Source organism: Podarcis erhardii (assembly GCF_964252035.2).
Source record: "Podarcis erhardii genome assembly, chromosome: 6".
NCBI classification, from domain to species: Eukaryota; Metazoa; Chordata; class Lepidosauria; order Squamata; family Lacertidae; genus Podarcis; species Podarcis erhardii.
Genome location: NC_138510.1, coordinates 57,151,441 through 57,171,734, shown reverse-complemented (window position 1 = coordinate 57,171,734; position 20,294 = coordinate 57,151,441). Strand labels below are relative to the sequence as shown.

Sequence of the window (20,294 nt, the reverse complement as noted above, 5' to 3'; positions counted from 1 at the left end):
CTGTTAGGAAATAGGATTACTGGGTTGTCCTCAAAAGTGTCATGATTTCTCTGCATATCCCCCCACCCCCAAGATTACCTCAAGGTAAAACATATCTGCCTTCAACAGCCAAACGCTAACTGCAGGTCTTCCATTTTACGTTGTCATGAGTAACAACAGGCAGACTGAATTATTATAATAGTTGCCATGTGTGGAAAATTTTCCAGTGGAAAATTAACTTCTTTTACCAGACACCAGTCCAAAGTGATGTGATTATTAGAGTGTAACATGGACATTCCTAGTACAACAGATATTGATAGCAATAAGGGGCAAACCTTATCTGAAAACATACTATTTGTCTTTTGTTTTTTAATTTTGAAGTACTGTATTGTTTTTGATTTTTTCACTGGAGACATTCAGTGTTTGCATAGGCACAAAGGTGCTCAGAATAATATACGTATGATTAATCCTCAAAGCAAAATAAGAATCTCATGAAATGTTTCCCATGGCATGTATACTTCTATCCCTTTCCATAACCCAATAGGTTATCAGAATTCCTTAGCAGTGTATTGATGTCGTAAGAAGGCCATGAGGTTGGTAGACTTACACTCAGGAGTCACTGTTTATGGAAGCAAGTAGCTCATTTAACCAGACATTGGGGAAATAAAGTGGTAGGGAGACAGTGTCGCTCAGATGAATGCTGCTTGTTCTCTTCTGATGACGCTGCTTCTGCCAATATTACAAGATCTGGAAACCCTACAAACACAATGATAACATAAACAGAGGAGTTGTGGTGCCTTTTGTGATCAGGTGAAGCGCTTGGGGATGCTGCAGGACCCGGTCCTCCTTTTAGAAGGGTAGGCTGAGAAGAAAACCCAAAAATGCTAAAAGGGTTTTCAGGAAATGGGTAACAAAAATCATTTTATTGGGAAACAGAAACAGTGCTATCGGTTGAAGGGTGAAAGAAAGGCACAATGATTTTCTGTATAATGTTGCTAGGGAGAGAAATCAAAGGAGCAGAGCTGTTTCTATTTGTTTAACTATGGATATTCGCAGACACATACTAAATATACTACTTCGTCAAATATCAAGGTACGGGCAGTGGGCAGGGAATGAGAACATCCCAACTGAAAATACTGAGGCACTTACCACTACTCTGCAACCTCAGCGATGGCAGAAGCTTGATATAGATAAAAAGCAAAACCTCTATCAGATGAATTAAAACTTGAGCTGCTCACACAATGCTGGACCCCTAGAGCAAGTTATGACCAAGGATGATAGTACAGGTCCAAAAGCATTTCTCCATGCATGACTATACTGTATAAATATTCTTAGTTAGCACACTCTGCTGTTTTGGTACAGCATTCTGTTTCCCCAGCCAGCAGCACAAGGGGTGCAAGTCACGTTCATTGCCAAAATTTGTACCAGGTACAAAGGCTTCAACGAAGCTGTGAGAAAGCACTCACAGAAAGAATGACAGGGGTTCACTTCAAGATTCTTCTAACTTCCTTTCTGCCCTGAACAGGGAAAAGGTTTCAATTGAACAGTAATTTAATAAGTCATATGTAAGACTTGTAGATGTCTCGTTCTTGGTCAGACACTGCCAGTTCAGACCCCATGAGCATATATGTGAAATAATTATTATTATTGTCCCTGTATGTATTACTTTATATTTGTTTGCGTTGAATTGCATTTGTTGTTACTTCCCATTCACGCAGTTTGGAGAGGCCGTTTTGGAGCGCTTTGCAATCTCTTTTCATTTTAATGATGCCAAACAATTTGGTATCATCACCAAACTTGGCCACTTCACTGGCCACCCCTAACTCTAGGGTTTTTTATGAACAATTTAGAAAGCACAAGTTCCAATACTGATCCTTTGGGGAACTGTACTTTCTATATTCCTCCATTGGAAAAACTGTCTTATTTGGTCCTACTCTCTGCTTCCTGTTACTTAACCTACTGTATTCCTGATCCACATGAGGGCGTTGCCCCTTATTTCATGACTACCCAGCCACAGTCCTGATGGAAACCACTCCCATGCTGCCATTAGCAATACCAATGAAAGCTCCCAATGGTGTCCCATCTCCCTTCCCTAAATCTTTATTCACTGATAATCAGCCTTCACATAATAATAATAATGTTTTTTAGCTCTATGGTCCAGTCTGGACAGGGCTGATTTTTCAGTGCTCTATTCATGTTTTTATCCTGTGCAAAAGCTATAGATGCAAAATGCCAATACAGAAATGATCTGAGAGGATTCCAAGAAACACAACACTTTTTGACAAAGGTCTGATTAGGTTCTTTGTTGTGCAAGGTTTTATTATATCTGTTATTTAGTATTGTATTTATGATAACTTTGTAATTTGTTTGTTGTTGTTTTCCATTTCCATATTGTAAGGAAGCTGGTTTAGAAATCCTTGAATCAATCAATCAATCAATCAATCAATGACCGCATTAAGGAAAGAAGTGTGGCAGGCCCTCTGCTGTTTGTGGCAGACAGAGCATACAGTAAAATCAAGGATGTACACATAAGTATACAAGTTGCTTGCATGCTGGTGACTGGGCGTTAGAAGAAAAAGAAAATAGTTGGTGAGGTTAAGTTTACCATACCTCAAAGTCAGGCCAGTATGAGTCTATGTTACTTTTTCTTTCATGAATCATAGTATAGGAAAAATGCATTAGGCAACATTTATCTTTATTGACCTCTCCAGTTCACGTACAAGAATAATACTGATACTGGTATTCAGACAAAGCAATAAATGTCCATTTTCCTACAAAGAGATTGCCTCTACATAAGTAAAACTTAATTTATGAAGTGCCCCTCATGCTGATAAGATCAATGGGTTTATGCTGTTTTCAGCAAGAGTACTTGATGCCTAATGCTTCTGTTTCTTGTCGTTGTTTAGGATACTGCTGGACAAGAAAGGTACAGGACAATTACCACTGCCTATTATCGAGGAGCAATGGGATTTATCCTTATGTACGATATTACTTGTGAAGAGTCCTTCAATGCTATTCAGGACTGGTAGGAACAGATAATTGCTACTTTCTGTGATAGTTTCATTTTCCGGTTACCATGCAATCCACTCAGTGATCAACTCACACCACATCTTATAAGAGGAAAGAAGGAAGCTCAAGAGCTTAACAAAACATAATCACAATCAAATTATTAATACTACAGTGGTGCCCCGCAAGACGAACGCCTCGCAAGACGGAAAACCCGCTAGACGAAAGGGTTTTCCGTTTTGGAGGCGCTTCGCAAAACGAATTTCCCTATGGGCTTGCTTCGCAAGACAAAAATGTCTTGCGAGTTCCTGCGGGTTTTTTCCCCTTCCCCCCTTTTTCTAAGCTGCTAAGCCACTTATCAGCTGATCCGCTAAGCCGATAAGCCGCTAAAAGCCGCTAAGCCACTAATAGCGCTAATCCGCTAAGCCATCAATGGGCTTGCTTCGCAAGACGAAAAAACCGCTAGACGAAGAGAATCGCGGAACGGATTCTTTTCGTCTTGCGAGGCACCACTGTACTATTAATTACTCTGCCTGAGTCTATAAAAAAGGCACATGCACAATTTAAAAAGTTCCTAGCCCAGTCCTGCATTTCTTTACTCATAAATAGCTGCCAATGAATTTAGTAGAACTGATACTGAGTAAATATGCACAAGATTTCAGCCTTATCCTCAAAGATGCTCCATTACTGCACATCAGGACAGTTTTTCCGCCCTGGAACAATTTTTCAGCCAAATTATTCTACTGATGGCATTAATTGCCAAGCCTGAAGTTCATTTCACAATGTCAGTGAACATCAGTCCTATCTAATGTTTATTTATGAGATCACAGTGTCATTCCAATTATGCAGAAAGCTTATGTATTACCAGAAGCTATACATCACTTTACCATCTGTGTGACAGTACATGGTCAAACCTTCAAACACTGCAACATCCTTTCCAGAAAAAATGATTCTCATTCTAACCATCTGATTCTGATCCAGTGTAGCTGATTAGATGTAAAATTCAGAGGGAGAAGCATGTCGTATACCACTGGTCAAAGAGCTTGGAACCAGCCAAGACTCCAACTTACAGGATCTCTCAAATGACTAGCCCTTATAGCAAAATACATTCGAAAGCACGTCAAAGTCAAGTAGATAAATAGGTACTGCTCTGGTGGGAAGGTAAATGGCGTTTCCGTGCATCTCTGGTTCACCAGAAGCAGCTTAGTCATGCTGGCCACATGACCCGGAAGCTGTACGCCGGCTCCCTCAGCCAGTAAAGCGAGATGAGCACTGCAACCCCAGAGTCGTCCGCGACTGGACCTAACGGTCAGGGGTACCTTTACCTTTACCTTTAAACATCTTGAGCTAGGTTCCTTAAAGTACCTAAACAAGGCTGCAATCCTAATTAATCTTACCTGGGAGTAAGACCCATCAAATTTCATTAGACTTCTGGGGAAATACAGATGGGATTGTGCTGTTAGACATCAGTAGCCAGATCAAAGGAGCTTGCCTTCTGTGCTATCATGCTAGTCAACTAAGAACAGCAGCATTTGTCTTGCTGTCTGCCACCAGTGTAGCTGGCCAAGAGATGCTGTAGCTGATTTACACATCTGTCAAATGACACAAGTAAAAATGGCAGAGAAATCCAATGCAGTTTGCATTTAAAGACAAACATATCTAATTTGCATTTCATGAAACAATATGCAAACTGAAACACAGCCATCCTTCAGCCAAAAGGGAAAATGCATATACTAGGGGGAAGTGTGCATAAATAGGAACTAGGGGGAAATATGATTTAAAATTCAATTAAATAAAAGGAAATTGCTTGCAAATGTGTGTATTGCAAAATTATATACAGTATATACTGTATATATTAGGAAAAATATGCACTAAAACACTGACAATTTTTCATGAGGACGTCCACTAATATATGCATTCGTATGCATACTTTACTGTACTATATGCATTTTGCACATGTAACTTGACTGGAGAAGTATATTGCAAAAGTTATAAAAGTGTGTGTGTGTGTGTGTGTGTGTGTGTGTGTATGTGTGTATTAATGGCTGTGTTTCAGTTTGTGTATTGCTTTGGAAACTGCAGATTTGGTTGATTCACCTCCAAATATGAACTGAATGAAATTTGTTTCCCATCCCTACCTGGGAATAAGCCACACTGACAATGAGACATATATAGGATTACTGTTTTAATGGTGTCAACCAACTTTGACAGACAGTAGTACATATGCATTACAGTAAGAAAACTTGACTATTAGTCTATTTCCCCAACTCTCTTCTAGCACCAAAACAAAAAGCCAGTTCAAATTAGTAAAAGTGTCTGCTTGCTGACAAACTGTTTTTCTTTTTTCCATTATAGGGTTGCCACATTGTTTTAAAACTCCTCTGACTTTTAAAACACCTTTGTATATAAAGACAAAAATTCAACAAGTGCAGCTTACCCCATCGTAGAGAAGCAGATGGTGAAAGTACACCCATTGAATTTCTGCCTGTCAGACAGCTGTTAATGATATGGGAACCAGAAAAAAGTAGCAACTCTGTCTCTGTGACTGCCAGTATAACACTTCCCAAGAAGCTGACATCCTTTTCTCCTTTAAATCACACCTCCATGTAATAATTATTCCACACAGCACAGTAGCAGCTGTAATTAGAGCTATGGCTTTCATTAAATGAGAAATATTTTTCATGTAGTTCAGTTGTACTATGTCAATTAGGATGAAGTGATCACTGCCCTCTCTAATGCATGCAGACAGAGTCAAACCTTCCCCATTAGTCGGCGTAATAGGATCACTCTGGGTCAGAAATACACCGTGCAACATTATTTGAAGCCTATGCCTATGTAATCTACAAAACGGTATTGCTTACAATCGAATTTGAGACATTTTAGGGTAGATTTTGTTTACTGTGTCTCCATCATGTGACAATGGGGGGGGGGGGAGGTAGGGAAGAGAAATTTCTGCAGTAGAGAAGTAAGCTGTACCCATTTCAGTTGAAATGTAATATTAAGGGCCAGTCTTATGCTGCACTGCTGTATACACTTCTCAGGAGATAAATCCCATTGAATTCAGTGGGATTTGCTATTGAGTAGATATGAATAGGACTGTGCTGTTATTAGAGGTGGGGGAGGGAATTCAGTTCAGATTGCATTTAAAGGCAAACCCACCTAATTCTCACTTTCAGAAACAACATGCAGACCAAAATGTAGCCATCCTTCAAACTGCACAAGATATGGGGAAGTGATTGATTATTTAAAAATAAAAGCAAAATCCTGCAGGGCGAAAATGAGTCTGAGGCTAAAGCATCCTGAATGTTTATAGGACACACACTTCACAAGTAGCACCTCTTGCTATATAAAGTTAAAATGTGTGCAGTCAGTTTTCAAGATGCGCCAAACATCGCGGTTTCTTCCAGAGCCGGAAAAGCACATGATACGAATGAATAATGGCAAAGGCCAAATTCATTTCTCAGTTTCATCATCTTGTCATTCTGTGGAAGTGACTTGAGATTGTTCAGGCAAGGGCAACTATTGCTCGCAGCTTATTTCTCCTCTCGCAAGTGCCAGCTTCCTTTCCTTGGCTGACAATGCAGCGCTCTTGTCTCCACATGTACAAGATTTTGTAAAGAGATGGTTGCAAATCCCAGAAGGAACAGAAGGCTGGCTGACACCTAAGGCAGTGGGGATAAATAAATAAATAAAATCTAAAAACACTTCACTAACCAAAAGCCAGCAGGGGACCTACTTTGAAAACATAGCATTCTAAGTAACTTTGGAAAACAGCTACACATTTTGCCTATACAGTATAAAAGAAAAAATTCTGCAAGCTATTTGAGAGAACTCACACAGTTTTCTATCTCCTGTGATGTGAGCTTTTTAATGGCTTTGTAAGAGATTGCCATATGTCCTTGAAGAAATCTATCGTTTCGGAGCTAAAACATTAAAAGCCTGTAAATTAGCTGGTGCACTCTTGTATGATTTAACTTAATTTGTTTCTGAGAAATCAGGGGAACAGACTTTGAGAAAAATAAGGGATGGAAATTTTAAGCCATTATGAAGCAAAACATTTCTTTTGAAATGACTATTGTATTGAAGACAGGGTTTTTTTTAATGGAGGCAGGTGGCTTGCATACAATTTTATGGGTTAACACCTTGTGATGGAATGTGTGATGGTGCTGAAATAAAAAAACAAAGCATGCTATAGCTGATGTGTTAAACCAGATTGGAATCAGAAAAGAGAAACAAAAGCAGTATTATCTATACAGGTATATAAAGCATTGCTTTTTAAATGGCAAATAGAGCTTCTATAGCAGAGTGGCAGATCATAGGATCATATAATTGTAGAGCTGGAAGGGACTTTGAGGGCCATATAGTCCAACCCCTGCGTTGCAGAAATCTCAACTAAATGACAGATGGCCATCCAACCTCTGCTTAAAAACCTCCTTAGTTGGAATCTCCGTTCTTGAATGCATTGGTCCAGGTGCTAGCCTCCGGAACAGGATAAAACAAGTTTGCTCCATCCTCCATGTGGCAACCCTTAAGATATCTTAAGATGGCTATTATAACTTCTCTCCTTCTCCTCTTTACCAGGCTAAACATATCCAACTCCCTCAGCCGTTCCTCATAAGGCTTGCCCTCCTCTGCACACATCCCAGCTTGTCAATATCCTTCTTAAACTGTGGTGCCCAGAACTGGACAGAGTATTCCAGGTGCCGTCTGATCAAGGCAGAATAGAGCAGGACTGTTACTTCCCTTGACCAGGACACTCTACTTCTGTTGATGTGGCCTAGAATAGCATTAGTGAAGGAAGGTGAGGACAGGTGACCCCACCTAGGCCCGAAGTCACCCCCCCACACACACACTCAATAATCACACCAGGCCTCATTGACCCATGTTAAGCTTGTGGTCTACTCAGGGGTGGAGGAAAGGGGATGCGGTGGGTGCGGACCACCCCGGGTGTCGCCAATGAGGCAGCACTCACTGTGGGGCCTGCAGTGCATCCGAGCCACACGTCTCTCCTGGGAGAGATGCGGTGGCTTGGGCGCATGCAGGCTCCACATTGCCCAAACGGTCCGCTCGCTGCTGCCCCCCAGCTGTAGGACGGCTGAGTGGGAGGAGGCAGGCATAGCTATGTGTGAAGAACGGTGTGTGCATAGGAAGAATGGCAGGCACAACACCTGTGTTTGTGTGTGCAGAATGGTGGGTGCAGTAACTGCTCCAGCGTTCTCAAAACCCAGCAGACTGCCCAGAAAATGAATGGGACAGACAGGAAGTCCTGGGGAGGAGGCTCTGCCTTCCTCAGAGAAATAAAACAGCAGCTGATGGCAAGGGAAGGGAAGGTTCTGAGCTGAGAAAAGAGACTGAAAAGGCACTTGAAAGAAATGGGGAATCAATGCATAATGTTACAAGGTTTTGCGGGTCAGAGTCTAGGTGCAAGTCACCCTTAAATCCTGAAATTAGTAAAAGTTATAATTAATCAAGGTTTCATTAAACTGAGCTAAACACGGAAACCACTGGATTTGGTTTATGCTAAAGAGCTAGGCCAGCTCGGCAGAGCTACATAGGCTCCCAGCCCAACCTTTGAGTATCAGAGCTTTATAGTTCTTCTAGACAGCAATGAAGGCTGCTTATAATGTTTAGGCGCCTGCAGTGTTGTTTTCCCAGGTTATCACTGTTTTTACTTACTATTTCCCATCAGTTTTGCGCTGGTGAAGCAGGAAAGAGAGCTTAATCATACTGTGATTTCTTTGGACTGGGCAGCAGTCATTCATTCAGTTCCATACTGAATTAGCCTACCCAAAGTATGGGGGGGGGGGTGAATTGCAATTTTCAAATCAAAAGACATACACGTGTGTGAGGAATTCAAACCTTGTCAGGTTCTATCAGTTTGGATGCCATTTTTAGGTTGTGCCCACAGCAGCCATTCAACCTGAACGTAGCCATTCATTCATTCAGCTCTTAAAGAGCAGACATGGTAAGGGAGCAATCCCAAGCAACCTCAGATTCTGGCCAGTGAGCCACAATATGCAGTGGAGGTGCCACTTCACATGGGGAGACAGGTCTGTTAATAGGTTGGCATTTTGCCCCAGAGCCCCCCCCCCACTGTCAGCATGGCATCAGAAAGTTTGTGGGCATAGATGTACCTGCCCATTATAGAACCCGAAGAGAATGTGGGCATTGGTGCTCCTGCCTATGATAGAACCTGAAGAGCATTCTGGAGGCAAGTCTTGAATCTGTAGAATCCTAACCCCCTCATTTCTTCTATAGGATTACAGCGGGGTGGGGGGGAACACACCACAAATATTTGATGTTAATGACACTTTGCAGATTGCTGAAAGTGTGAAGATGATCTTAGCATTCTGGTTTGAAAACTATCGCAGCTGGCTCTTTTTAGATTAGCTGCCACAAATTCTGTTCCACGGCGGAGTTTATTTAAGGTAAGCTTTGCCATCCATCACAGAGCATCCTGCCTTGTGAATATTCATGGACTAACTGACTGACATTGCTTTTGGTATGAGAGGCATGACGTGGGCTGTCCAGAAGTAATTAAACATTGTCAGGAATTAATCGGAAGGTGGAGGTTGCTTCTGAATCAGAAATCAGGCTCCACAGGCATAATCCATCAGCAGTCTTTGTTGAAATAAATGGGAACAGGGAGATACAGGGGGATAGGGTTGCCATATTTCAAACAGTGAAAATTTGTTGAGCTTTTTAAGCAATATTGCAAAAAAATAATAATAATAATGCTATTTTTATGGGGGGGGGGCAGCAAAATCGGCACTGCCAACATCTCCCTACAGGGGATATGCTGAGTGGATTGAGCTCCATATCACTGAGAGGGATGTATCCAAGAATAACATTAAATTTGGTACTATTGAGGAAATGTGTGCATTGTGTGTTCGGAGACCACTGCTTATAGCAGTAAGCAGCATTTACCTAAACTAAAGATTCAGGACAGACAAAAGTTCATAATTAAACTTTGACATTCGCTCCCACAAGATGTAGTGATGACCACAAACTTGGATGGCTTTAAAAGAGGATAAAGCTATTTCATGCAGAACAGTCATAGGCAAACTCAGCACTCCAGATGTTTTGGGACTACAACTCCCATTGAATTGAAATACTTTCTTGTCACTTGTATGACTTGTATACAGTGAGATTACACGAGCACCCCCCACTCAGCTCTCTTAGTCTTAATTCCCCTCGTTTACTGACACACACACACCAAACCCAAAAGTCAGTTGCCCTGTTGTTATCTTTTCATTCAGCAGCCTAACAGCCCATGGATGTCACCTGGAGTACTGTGTCCAGTTCTGGGCACCACAGTTCAAGAAGGACACTGACAAATTGGAACGTGTCCAGAGGAGGGCAACCAAAATGGTCAAAGGCCTGGAAACGATGCCTTATGAGGAACGGCTAAGGGAGCTGGGCATGTTTAGCCTGGAGAAGAGGAGGTTAAGGGGTGATATGATAGCCATGTTCAAATATATAAAAGGATGTCACATAGAGGAGGGAGAAAGGTTGTTTTCTGCTGCTCCAGAGAAGCGGACACGGAGCAATGGTTCCAAACTACAAGAAAGAAGATTCCACCTAAACATTAAACATTAGGATAGAAGCTTTTCTTTAACCTGTTGGTGCGACTAATCATGCTTCTATATGTTTGGCCTGAGGGCAGGAGATCAAGAAAGTGCCGGCCAGGGTATGAATCATCCCTGAGAATTTCCCTCACTCTCCTGAGGCAACGTTCTTCTGCTATTTCATCCAGCGGATTCACGGGACAGCCCATAATATCTTGTGCTGTATTCACCACCCTCTGTAGGCACTTCCTATCAGTTGATGTCAAACCAGCATACCACACCGTGATGCAGTATGAAAGGACACTTTCTATTGTGGTCAGGGATGATGGGAGTTGTAGTCCCAAAACATCTGGAGGGCTGAGTTTGCCTATGCTTGATGTAGAACAAATAAGGCTATTGATGGCTGCTAACCACAGTGGCTAGTTTCTGCCTCCGCTGTCAGAAATGATATACCTCTGTATCCTAGTTGCTGGATATCACAAGTGGGAGAGCACTGAAGATAGGATCTTGCCCTCATGGCCTGCTTGTGGGCTTCTCATAACCATCCATTTGAACACTGTGAGTACAGGATTCCTGGACCACATGAGTTTTTATGTTCTTAAGATGAAAGGAACATTTTTGACCATATGTTTAGGTATGTCTACAACAACTCAAGATTCCTCCAAACTGTGATAGAATATTCCACTGTAATGCAATATATTAGAATTATATATATGGTTAATTGATAGCCATGAATTTGGGATGAAGATGATTCATCAGTTTTATATCTCTTAGCTCCCCCTGCTGGATTTGGGATGCTTTGGTTTGTTTCTTTGGCCACAGATGCATTCCAAAGCCAAAACTGTGCTGAGAGGTGCTGCATTTCTATTTAAATTATAGCAATTTCTTTCTAAATTTGAATTTATACATATACAAATTCTAAATTTGAATTTATACATATAAATTAGCACAGACAAATTTCATTCAAATATTTGTCTTTTGCAGTCTCTTTTGGTGATAAGATTCCTCTCTTTTTTTGGAGATGCATATGTAACCACCCTAAAATTATGTAGAAATGTTGTTAAATTATTAACATTTTTAATTGATTAATCTTCAAATTAGTTAGTTAATTAAAGATATCCACAAGATACCAAAATGTCAGTGGATTGCTAGATGGAAAGGTCACCTTTAACATTTTCAGTTCACTTCTTAGTTCTAGCGGAAATTAACAGCTTCAAAAATAAACAAGTGAGCCAATAATTTGGAAGTTCAACTAAAAATTGAGTTGGTTAATATACTAAACAAATTGCCAGAGCAATTCTAACCATCCTATTGAATTCAATAGGGCTTCTTCCCAGGTAAGTGGCGTTAGGATTGCAACCTAATGAAAGCTTATGATTGTTTTAAAAAGGTGCAGCTTCAAGATATTTTCATACAACCTAGGACAAATCCTTGAAACTGATCTAGAAAGCACTGATGCTACTGTGACTGACCTATAAACTCTGAATTCCCAGAAACAGAAGTTAAAATGAACGGGATCAATAAGTAGTCACTGGCAAGCTATAATGCATTTGTGTGCGTATGTGTGAACAAAACATGGAATATTAGGCACATCTGGGAGCTCTGATCTAGTGTCAGCTGAAGATGGACACCACCCTACTTTGAAAAATCTTACAAGAAAAGCTGAACATCTGAGTTCAATATACAGGCTACTTTTATTAATAATAATAAGCTTTCCTAACTAAACTATAGCCTTCAGGTGCAGAACTGGAACTGTCAGAAGCCAGCAGCTCAGCTGAAGGCTGAGTATATCTTTTTTCAAAGCACACTTTTCCATATTATATTCCTCAAAGCAGGGATCAGCAAACACACCAGTGGTGTGCTGTGAAATTTTTCATAGGGGAACAGTTAGGATCAGAGGCACCAGCTTGCGAGGGCCATTGGGGGGGGGGTCCGCACATACGAGCCTCTGGCCCTAAGCCCAGCAGAAGTTTCCCAGGCTTTGGGAAGGAGGCACCAGGCTTTAATACTTAAATTTAGCGAGATATTGAAAGGACCAGCATAGTCCCCCTGGTCCACTGACTGCACACCACTGAAATGCACAAAGGTTTTGGCTAAAAAATTTCATTGAAATTCCTAAACTGGGGCGATTGCATTGCTTTTGCAAAATCAACAACATGTTGTCTTTGTGTTTTGTCATTTGGCAGTGGAGGTTTAGTGCATTCACATTGAAACATTATTGGCTACTACTCTCACCGCAAATCCTTTCTTCTCCCACAGGGCTACTCAAATAAAGACCTACTCCTGGGATAATGCTCAAGTCATTCTGGTTGGAAACAAATGTGACATGGAGGATGAGAGAATCGTTCCTTTTGAAAAGGGAAAACATCTGGCTGATCAGTTGGGTACATGTTAACGTTTCTCTTTTTTTGACCCCTTCTCCATCCAGTTATAAGCAGGGATGGGGAACCAATGGCCCTCCAGATGTTGTTGGATTCCAACTACCATTAGTCCCAGCCAGCATGACCAAAGGTCAAGGATGATGGAAGTTGTAGTCCAGTATCATCTTGAGGGCTAGATTCCATATCCCTTAGTTGCATCCTAATTGCACCCTGATCTACTTTCTCAGATAATTGGATTATAATATTTATTATTTATGTATTTTTTTTTTAATTAAATGAGTGTAACACTGTTTACCTCAAGATCCCAGGGTGGTTAACAGCATAAAAATACAGAATAAAAACAAGAAGAACAAAATAAACCAATAACCCCCCTCCCACAAACACATTTAAAGGGACATAGACCCCCCTCCCACAAACACATTTAAAGGGACATAGACTATTCCTCTCTGTTTAGCCTACTGTCTCAGTTGCAGTGAAATATGTTGTCAATGTTGAACTACAATCCAACTGCAGGTCTAATAGGCTTCTCTTATGTGGAATGGGGAGGGGTACCATCTTGCCTTTTGCCTCAGCCAGTAAAATGTCTTGGTCCAACCCTGCCTGCTACCCAAGTGAACTGAGTTGAACTGTAAGCTGAACGTCCCATTTGGTCACGGCTGAACTTTTTGCTTCCTATCTTTTTTCCTTTGGGCACGTACCGGTACGTCACTACTGTCGAGTTCTGTTAACTGGATGTTTGCTCCGATTCCTGTGTGACTTGCTTTCTGTATATGTGTGAGTGTGCAGGAGAAGTGAGTTTTTTCAGGTTTCAATCTGGTTTTGTATATTGACTGGCTGGATATTGGTAATTCCAGTATTCCTAGGGAGTGAAGAGTGCAGAATGAGTTTTTTTAAAAAACATACTGTGTTTTGCTGGCTTTCAAGTGTCACGGCTAAGTGATGGAGACTTAATGGCTGTTTTGAGATATGTCTTTGGGAGTGATGGCATCATGAGAGACTGTGAGTGTGTGAAAGAGAGAATGAAATAAACTGTGGGATATGAATGTTTGTGGGTGTTATGAGTGATGTGTGACCTCATGCCCTATTATTTATACTCTCAGTGTTGTCAAGAGAGCAGCTGAACAAGGGTCATCCACCCTTAAGGCTCAGTGAGAGAGCATCCACAGCCTTAGCCTGACACTCTAATTACTGGGTGCTTTCAGACAGAGGTATAATGTTGCAAAGCTTTCATTTATATACCACAAACAGGTCATGGGCAAGAGGCTTTTTAATGTATTGTATTTTCAGTGAAAATGATGAATCTGGATTCAACTGAGGTGGGCAAGGCTGGCTTTTTGTGTAGGCACTGTGAAAAACTTGTATGAATGACCAGTACCAATGCTAATATAAAAACCTGTCTGGAAGCATCATTTATCTTTCTGCTGCTACTATTTGCAGCAGATGCACAGCTTTGTTCGTCAAATAGTTGGGAGCACTGGGAGCTGTTCTGAGCTTCACAGCAGTGAGGATTAGAGATACCCAGGCATGCATAAAATATAATTTTCCTCATTTAGCTTTTCATTGGTTGGTGTGTTAACACTGATTGTTCATTTCAAACAACTGGTCTGATGAAGCAGCCCTGTTAATAACCTTATGAAAATATTTCAGTTAAGTCATTCCATTTTCCATTCTTAGTAGTTGACATACGAATCAGCACGACAGTCAACATTCAAATTACTATGACAGTTAACGCTGCTCATAATTTCTCAGCAGTGTATTTTGTTCTGACTCTTCCTTATATACCTTCTCAGATTTTTTAGAACATCAAGAAGTATATCAAACACCAGATTAAGAGCATTCCAAACAGCTCTGGAGTGTAAACATTTGCTTTTTTATAAGAAGAGTTATCAGTGTTTATGGAAATTCCTTAATTCCTAATTTTATTCAAACCTCTCATGTTGAACCCAGTTCTCAACTCCCAAATCTTCACCTCTTACAACACAGTTAAAAACAAAGGACCACAGTAAAACTTTATTCCTAATTTTAGCTGGTTCCTGCCTATGACTTTATGATTACCAAGCTGATATTATCTACTGCTCTGCCGCTACCTGCATCCAGACATTATAAGACAGCAATATTTTAAAAGTGTTTTGTGAGCTTTAAATATTGTTAGTAGTAGTTTTAGGCTTTTTTCCTCGTGGGCTTCAATGCCTGATTTAAGATTTCTTTATTTTAATATGTGAATAGAGCTATGTATTTAATATTTGATGTGTTAAAATTATAAAATATGTTTTTTTTAAAAAATGGGGCAAGGAAAAAAGGCAATACAATAGAAAAGAATAAAAACAAACCCACCCCAAAAGACTATACAATACAACACACATCAACTAAATCAGTCCTCCTAAGCTGAGGACCATTTACATACCCAATGCTTTATAATAATAATACTGTAATAAATCCCCTTTACAGCTGTGCTACACTTAGGCCTTTTTCAGCTGGAACTCACTGGAACTCGGTTCCAGCACCTCTCAGGTGGGTGCCATTGCCATTCTAAGAATGAGGGTTGTGTTCATGGAGAGTTCCGGCACTTCTTTTTCTAGAAAAATAGCACTGACTACACTCATATGGTGCAAGATCTTTTTGAACTTTAACTGATTTTATTTATTTTAAAGACCATAAACTAGAGATTTATACAGCATCACTTTTAATAAAACCTCCTCATCTATTCTGAACTTAGACACCTTTTTTAAAAACAAACAAACAAACCAAAATGAACTGTTTAATATGACCAACAGATAATTTAAAGCCAGTTTAACATAAGAAGCAGTTTTGGGATAAGCAGATATTGATTTGTGTACTTTTTTAAAAAACAAAAAACAGGGTTCGATTATTTTGAAGCTAGCGCGAAGGAGAATGTCAACGTGAGGCAGGTCTTTGAGCGCCTGGTGGACATCATCTGTGAAAAGATGTCGGAGAGCATGGATTCAGAAGCTTCTAGGACAACTACTGCCGGGAAGAACGTGCGTCTCACATACAGCCCCCCTCCATTGCAGCAGAAGTGCTCCTGTTAATGCCTCAAAATCTCTAAGAAAGTTGTTGTTGCAGGATAGGGGGCAGGTACAGTACATCTTTTAAGAGAGATGTTTCAGTGCTGGTGGAGCTGGCTATGTTTGTCTGGTGTTTTGCAAAGTCTCTTTATATATTTTATACAAAAACAGTGCAAGCGCAGCTAGTGTTCCAGTGAAAAGTTATGCTACGGTTTAAGTGGTTTATATAGTCTGTCACATATTTCTGTGTGGTTCTCAATGTTACAGTTGTTTCTCAAACACACTTTATTAGCATCTGATAGCTAGAGACCACTGTTAACTATGGCACAAAAATTTAATTAAAAAAAGAAAGGACAGCAGTTTGAACTATCTCACAAAAAGATCTTCAGAAGGGAGAGGCAATATTGTTCTTTGTGTAATTAACTGGTATCTTTGCTTAAGAAGAATTGCACAGGAAAAGCTGTAGCTCAGTGGTAGAGCATGCAGAAGGTCCTAGACTCAGTCATTTAAACCAGGTAGGTAGCTGTGTTGGTCTGCCATAGTCGAAACAAAATAAACAAATTCCTTCCAGTAGCATCTTAGAGACCAACTAAGTTAGTTATTGGTATGAGCTTTCGTGTGCATGCATCTGAAGAAGTGTGCATGCACATGAAAGCTCATACCAATAACTAACTTAGTTGGTCTCTAAGGTGCTACTGGAAGGAATTTGTTTATTTTGTTTCATTTGAATCAGTCATTTTCATTGAGGCAAAAACCACCAAGCTCAGTCACTCCATACCACAGCAGCCACACCATTCACATGAGCATGTGTCAAAAGGAAAGGGTGGTACTTTAGAGGGACATATTGCCAGAAACACTGGGAACAAGTCATTAGGGGCATTTTTCCTATAAAGCAGCATTTTAAGATCCTTGGTATCTGCGTGGAATTCTGGACACGGTTTCAATTAGACTGCAAGTATGACAGTGATAGACATCCAAGGCCATTCAATGAGTTTACGGCTTAATTGCTCTACAGATAAATATTCAGACTGTTTAACTTCTTTTGCACTTGTGGAAGTACATTAGTTCCCAAGAAAATAAAAGATGTATGCAACTGGGAAAAGGTTGAAATAAAGAATTCTGTGGCACGTTAAGGACTAACAAATTATGTATAGCAATTAGCTTTTGTGAACTAAATTTCACATAATCAGAATATATCATTTAGGACCATTCCTATACTATTTAATATTTTAAAACTCATAAATGGAGTGTATTACATGTGCACATAAAAACTACTAAAAATGACAAAGGGTACTAAAATTGACACACTCTTAACTTTTCCTGCCAATATCCTCTACCTTCACTGAGGTCAGCTAAGCTCAGGAAGCAATTCTTTGTAATTGCAGGATCAGGCATTTGAAAGTTGCCCTTGACAATCTTGCAGCTACCTTAAGACTGCAATCCCACATAACTCAATGGGACATACTTCTGAGTGGACATATAAGATTGCACTGTTAATGTTCACACACAAACTCCACTTTGTCATAGTAGGAATATGAACTGTGATAGTAAGTCAAAATATGTTTAGTAGAGAGTTTGAATTTGTATTAATTATAATGAGAAAGTTCTATTTTCTTGCACATTTGTGATTTGGTGTTTAGCAGGCACTTTCTGTGTAGTGTTTGAATGTACATGTTCCTAATTATGAAATCATGACAAAATAAAGCTGTTATTTAGTCACTGTGATCTGATTTGAGTATTAATTTACATTGCTAATAGACATAAATAGCTCGTCTAGTTTTTCAGTTGTATCACTGTGAAACCCCATGGTTATAATGCTTATCAAGAACTTTTATTATTAGTGTTGTTGTTGATAGGCAGACTAAGCAAGATTATAAAGATAATGCTACATATTATTACCATTTGAACATTAGATTGTTCAAATTACTTCACATACATTGCATCAATAATTGTTACCTCAGTTCTGTAACATAGGTCAATACTATTTCATCCACATAGGCTGCTGAGCTACTCTCCAGATAATATAACCTGGGCCCACTTTTAATTTTACTCAGGGCTTTTTTTCAGCTGGAACTCAACAGAACTCAGTTCCAGCACCTCTCAGGTGGGCACCATTGCCATTCCAAGAGAATAAAGGAAGTGTCCGTGGTGAGTTCTGGCACCTATTTTTTCTAGAAAAATAGCACTGATTCAGTTAATTTGGGGGGGGTGTGGCTAACTTGTGATACTCCAGATATTGTTGGACTTCAACTTCCATCATCCCCAACATTGGCCATGTTTACAGGGTCTGATGGAACTTTGAGTCTAACAGCAGTGAAATATAAGGACAATTAATGATACAAAGAAAAGTATGTAATGTCTGAATCAAATAATTTATTATCATTTATATGCCATCATTTCTCCAAGGAGCTCAAGGTGGCATTTATGGTTCTCCCCTATTTTATCATTGCAAATCATGTGACCCAGGTTAGACTGCACCTGCCCCAAAATCAGTCTGGCTCCAGATCTGATTAGGGGCTGAAACTGTGAATAGTTTACTGCAGTTTCTTTTTCACAAGTACAATATCCGAATTACATATGTACCATAGCAAACAGTTCACAGTGGAAAAGGAGGGTTGGGTGTTCAGTCCTGGCTATCCAATGAAATGTTGGTAAGTCCGGTGTAACAGAGGATAACCCAGTGCAAACAATTCTAGGATGGTGCGGGGAAACCAGCTTCCTATCCCCAACCTACGTAAGCCTGGCTATTTGCAACTCCTGTGAAATGGGATCGTCTAGTTTTCCATTCTACCCACTCTTCAGTGTCCGAGATACAGCTAGTCATTTGTAGATTAGGAGGGCAGCCTCGAGTGTTTTTGGAAGACCAACAAAGTTGTCTAATAGGTAAGTTAAAGGTTGTAGAAGTGGTGCAGGCACGTAAATAAAACTGTAGTGACTCCCAAGTATCACCAATATTAATCTTGGAGATAGCAAGGTGGATCGCCCGGACAGACTTCAAGTTTACAGTATCTATTTTGTTTTTTACTAGAACACCAAGATCCATCCACCAGAGCAACGGGGCAACTCGAAAATGCAAACTACAACGCCAGTCTTCCATAGTTTGCATGCCAAAAACCTTTAGAACATAAAAGGAACAAAGTTACAAAACACAAAAAGAGGAACAGCAGACACAATCATTTTTACTTCCAAGCCAAACAGATACATATACATGTGTGTGTGTATACATATGTGTGTGTATACATATATAGAGAGTAAATAAACCACTTTCAAAGCTACTCTTCCAGCAACCAAGTTCACTACACTGTCATTTAGCTCCAAGCAGCTCAATTTTTGCGCCTTTTGTATCCCCAGTTCAAGGAAGCGCAGAATGGTTCCCAGACGTTCTAAGCGTAATGGCTCTCTCTCATTTGCTGTCACAGATTATTGGCTCCTTTTCTACGAGTGAGAGCTTGCTGAACCAATCCAGAAGTTGAAAAAGAATCTTTCTCAAGCTCTGGGAGGAAGACCTTTCATTGCCTCCAGACAGCCCCCCAATCTTAAACAACTCCTAACCCACAATAATACTATAACCAGACTTAACACGGACACTGGCACCAGAGCCTGCAATAAACCCAGATGCCAACTTTGCTGCCACATACACCCGGACAACACCATTACTGGCCCCAACAACATCACACATACCATCTCGGGACTATTTAATTGCTCATCGTCTAACATTGTGTATGCCATAAAATGCCAACAGTGTCCTTCAGCCCTCTATATTGGACAAACAGGCCAGACCTTACGCCAAAGAATAAACGGACATAAATCCGACATCAGGAACCACAAGACAGAAAAACCAGTAGGAGAACACTTCAATCTCCCAGGACATTCTATACAAGATCTCAAAGTAGCTGTTCTATTACAAAGGAATTTCAGAAATAGACTGGAAAGAGAAGCTGCTGAATTGCAACTTATCACCAAACTTAAAACTATGGAGAGACCTGGTTTGAACAAAGACATTGGATTCTTATCTCATTATACATGACAAAGCCATTTTTCACCTTCTCACCCCTTGCTTTTTCCTGTTAGACCTATTGCAGTCGTTAAGAGTCGTCAACAGGCTCATCACAGCTATCTGCCAATCACCCATTCCCACCACCCTTCTGAGTAATACCCCTCCCCACCTTCTCACTATATAGAAAGGTCCGGTGACTTCTGTTTCAGTGTATCTGAAGAAGTGTGCATGCACACGAAAGCTCATACCTAGAACTAACTCAGTTGGTCTTTAAGGTGCTACTGGAAGGAATTTTTTTATTTTGTTTTGACCATGGCAGACCAACACGGCTACCTAT

The 20,294-nt window shown here is 40.3% G+C and overlaps 1 protein-coding gene across 3 annotated transcripts in view; it reads left to right on the top strand.

The window, feature by feature from the left end:
* The window catches only part of RAB3B (RAB3B, member RAS oncogene family), a 51,748-nt gene extending 34,069 nt beyond the window's left edge, over positions 1–17,679 (top strand). For all 3 annotated transcript variants that reach the window (XM_081868321.1, XM_081868319.1, XM_081868320.1), the window contains exons 3-5: positions 2,886–3,004; positions 12,813–12,937; positions 15,794–17,679. In XM_081868321.1, the coding sequence (XP_081724447.1) occupies positions 2,886–3,004; positions 12,813–12,937; positions 15,794–15,984 (435 nt within the window). In that variant the 3' untranslated portion in view covers positions 15,985–17,679. The remainder of the gene's footprint in view (positions 1–2,885; positions 3,005–12,812; positions 12,938–15,793) is intronic.
* Positions 17,680–20,294: the final 2,615 nt, after the last annotated feature.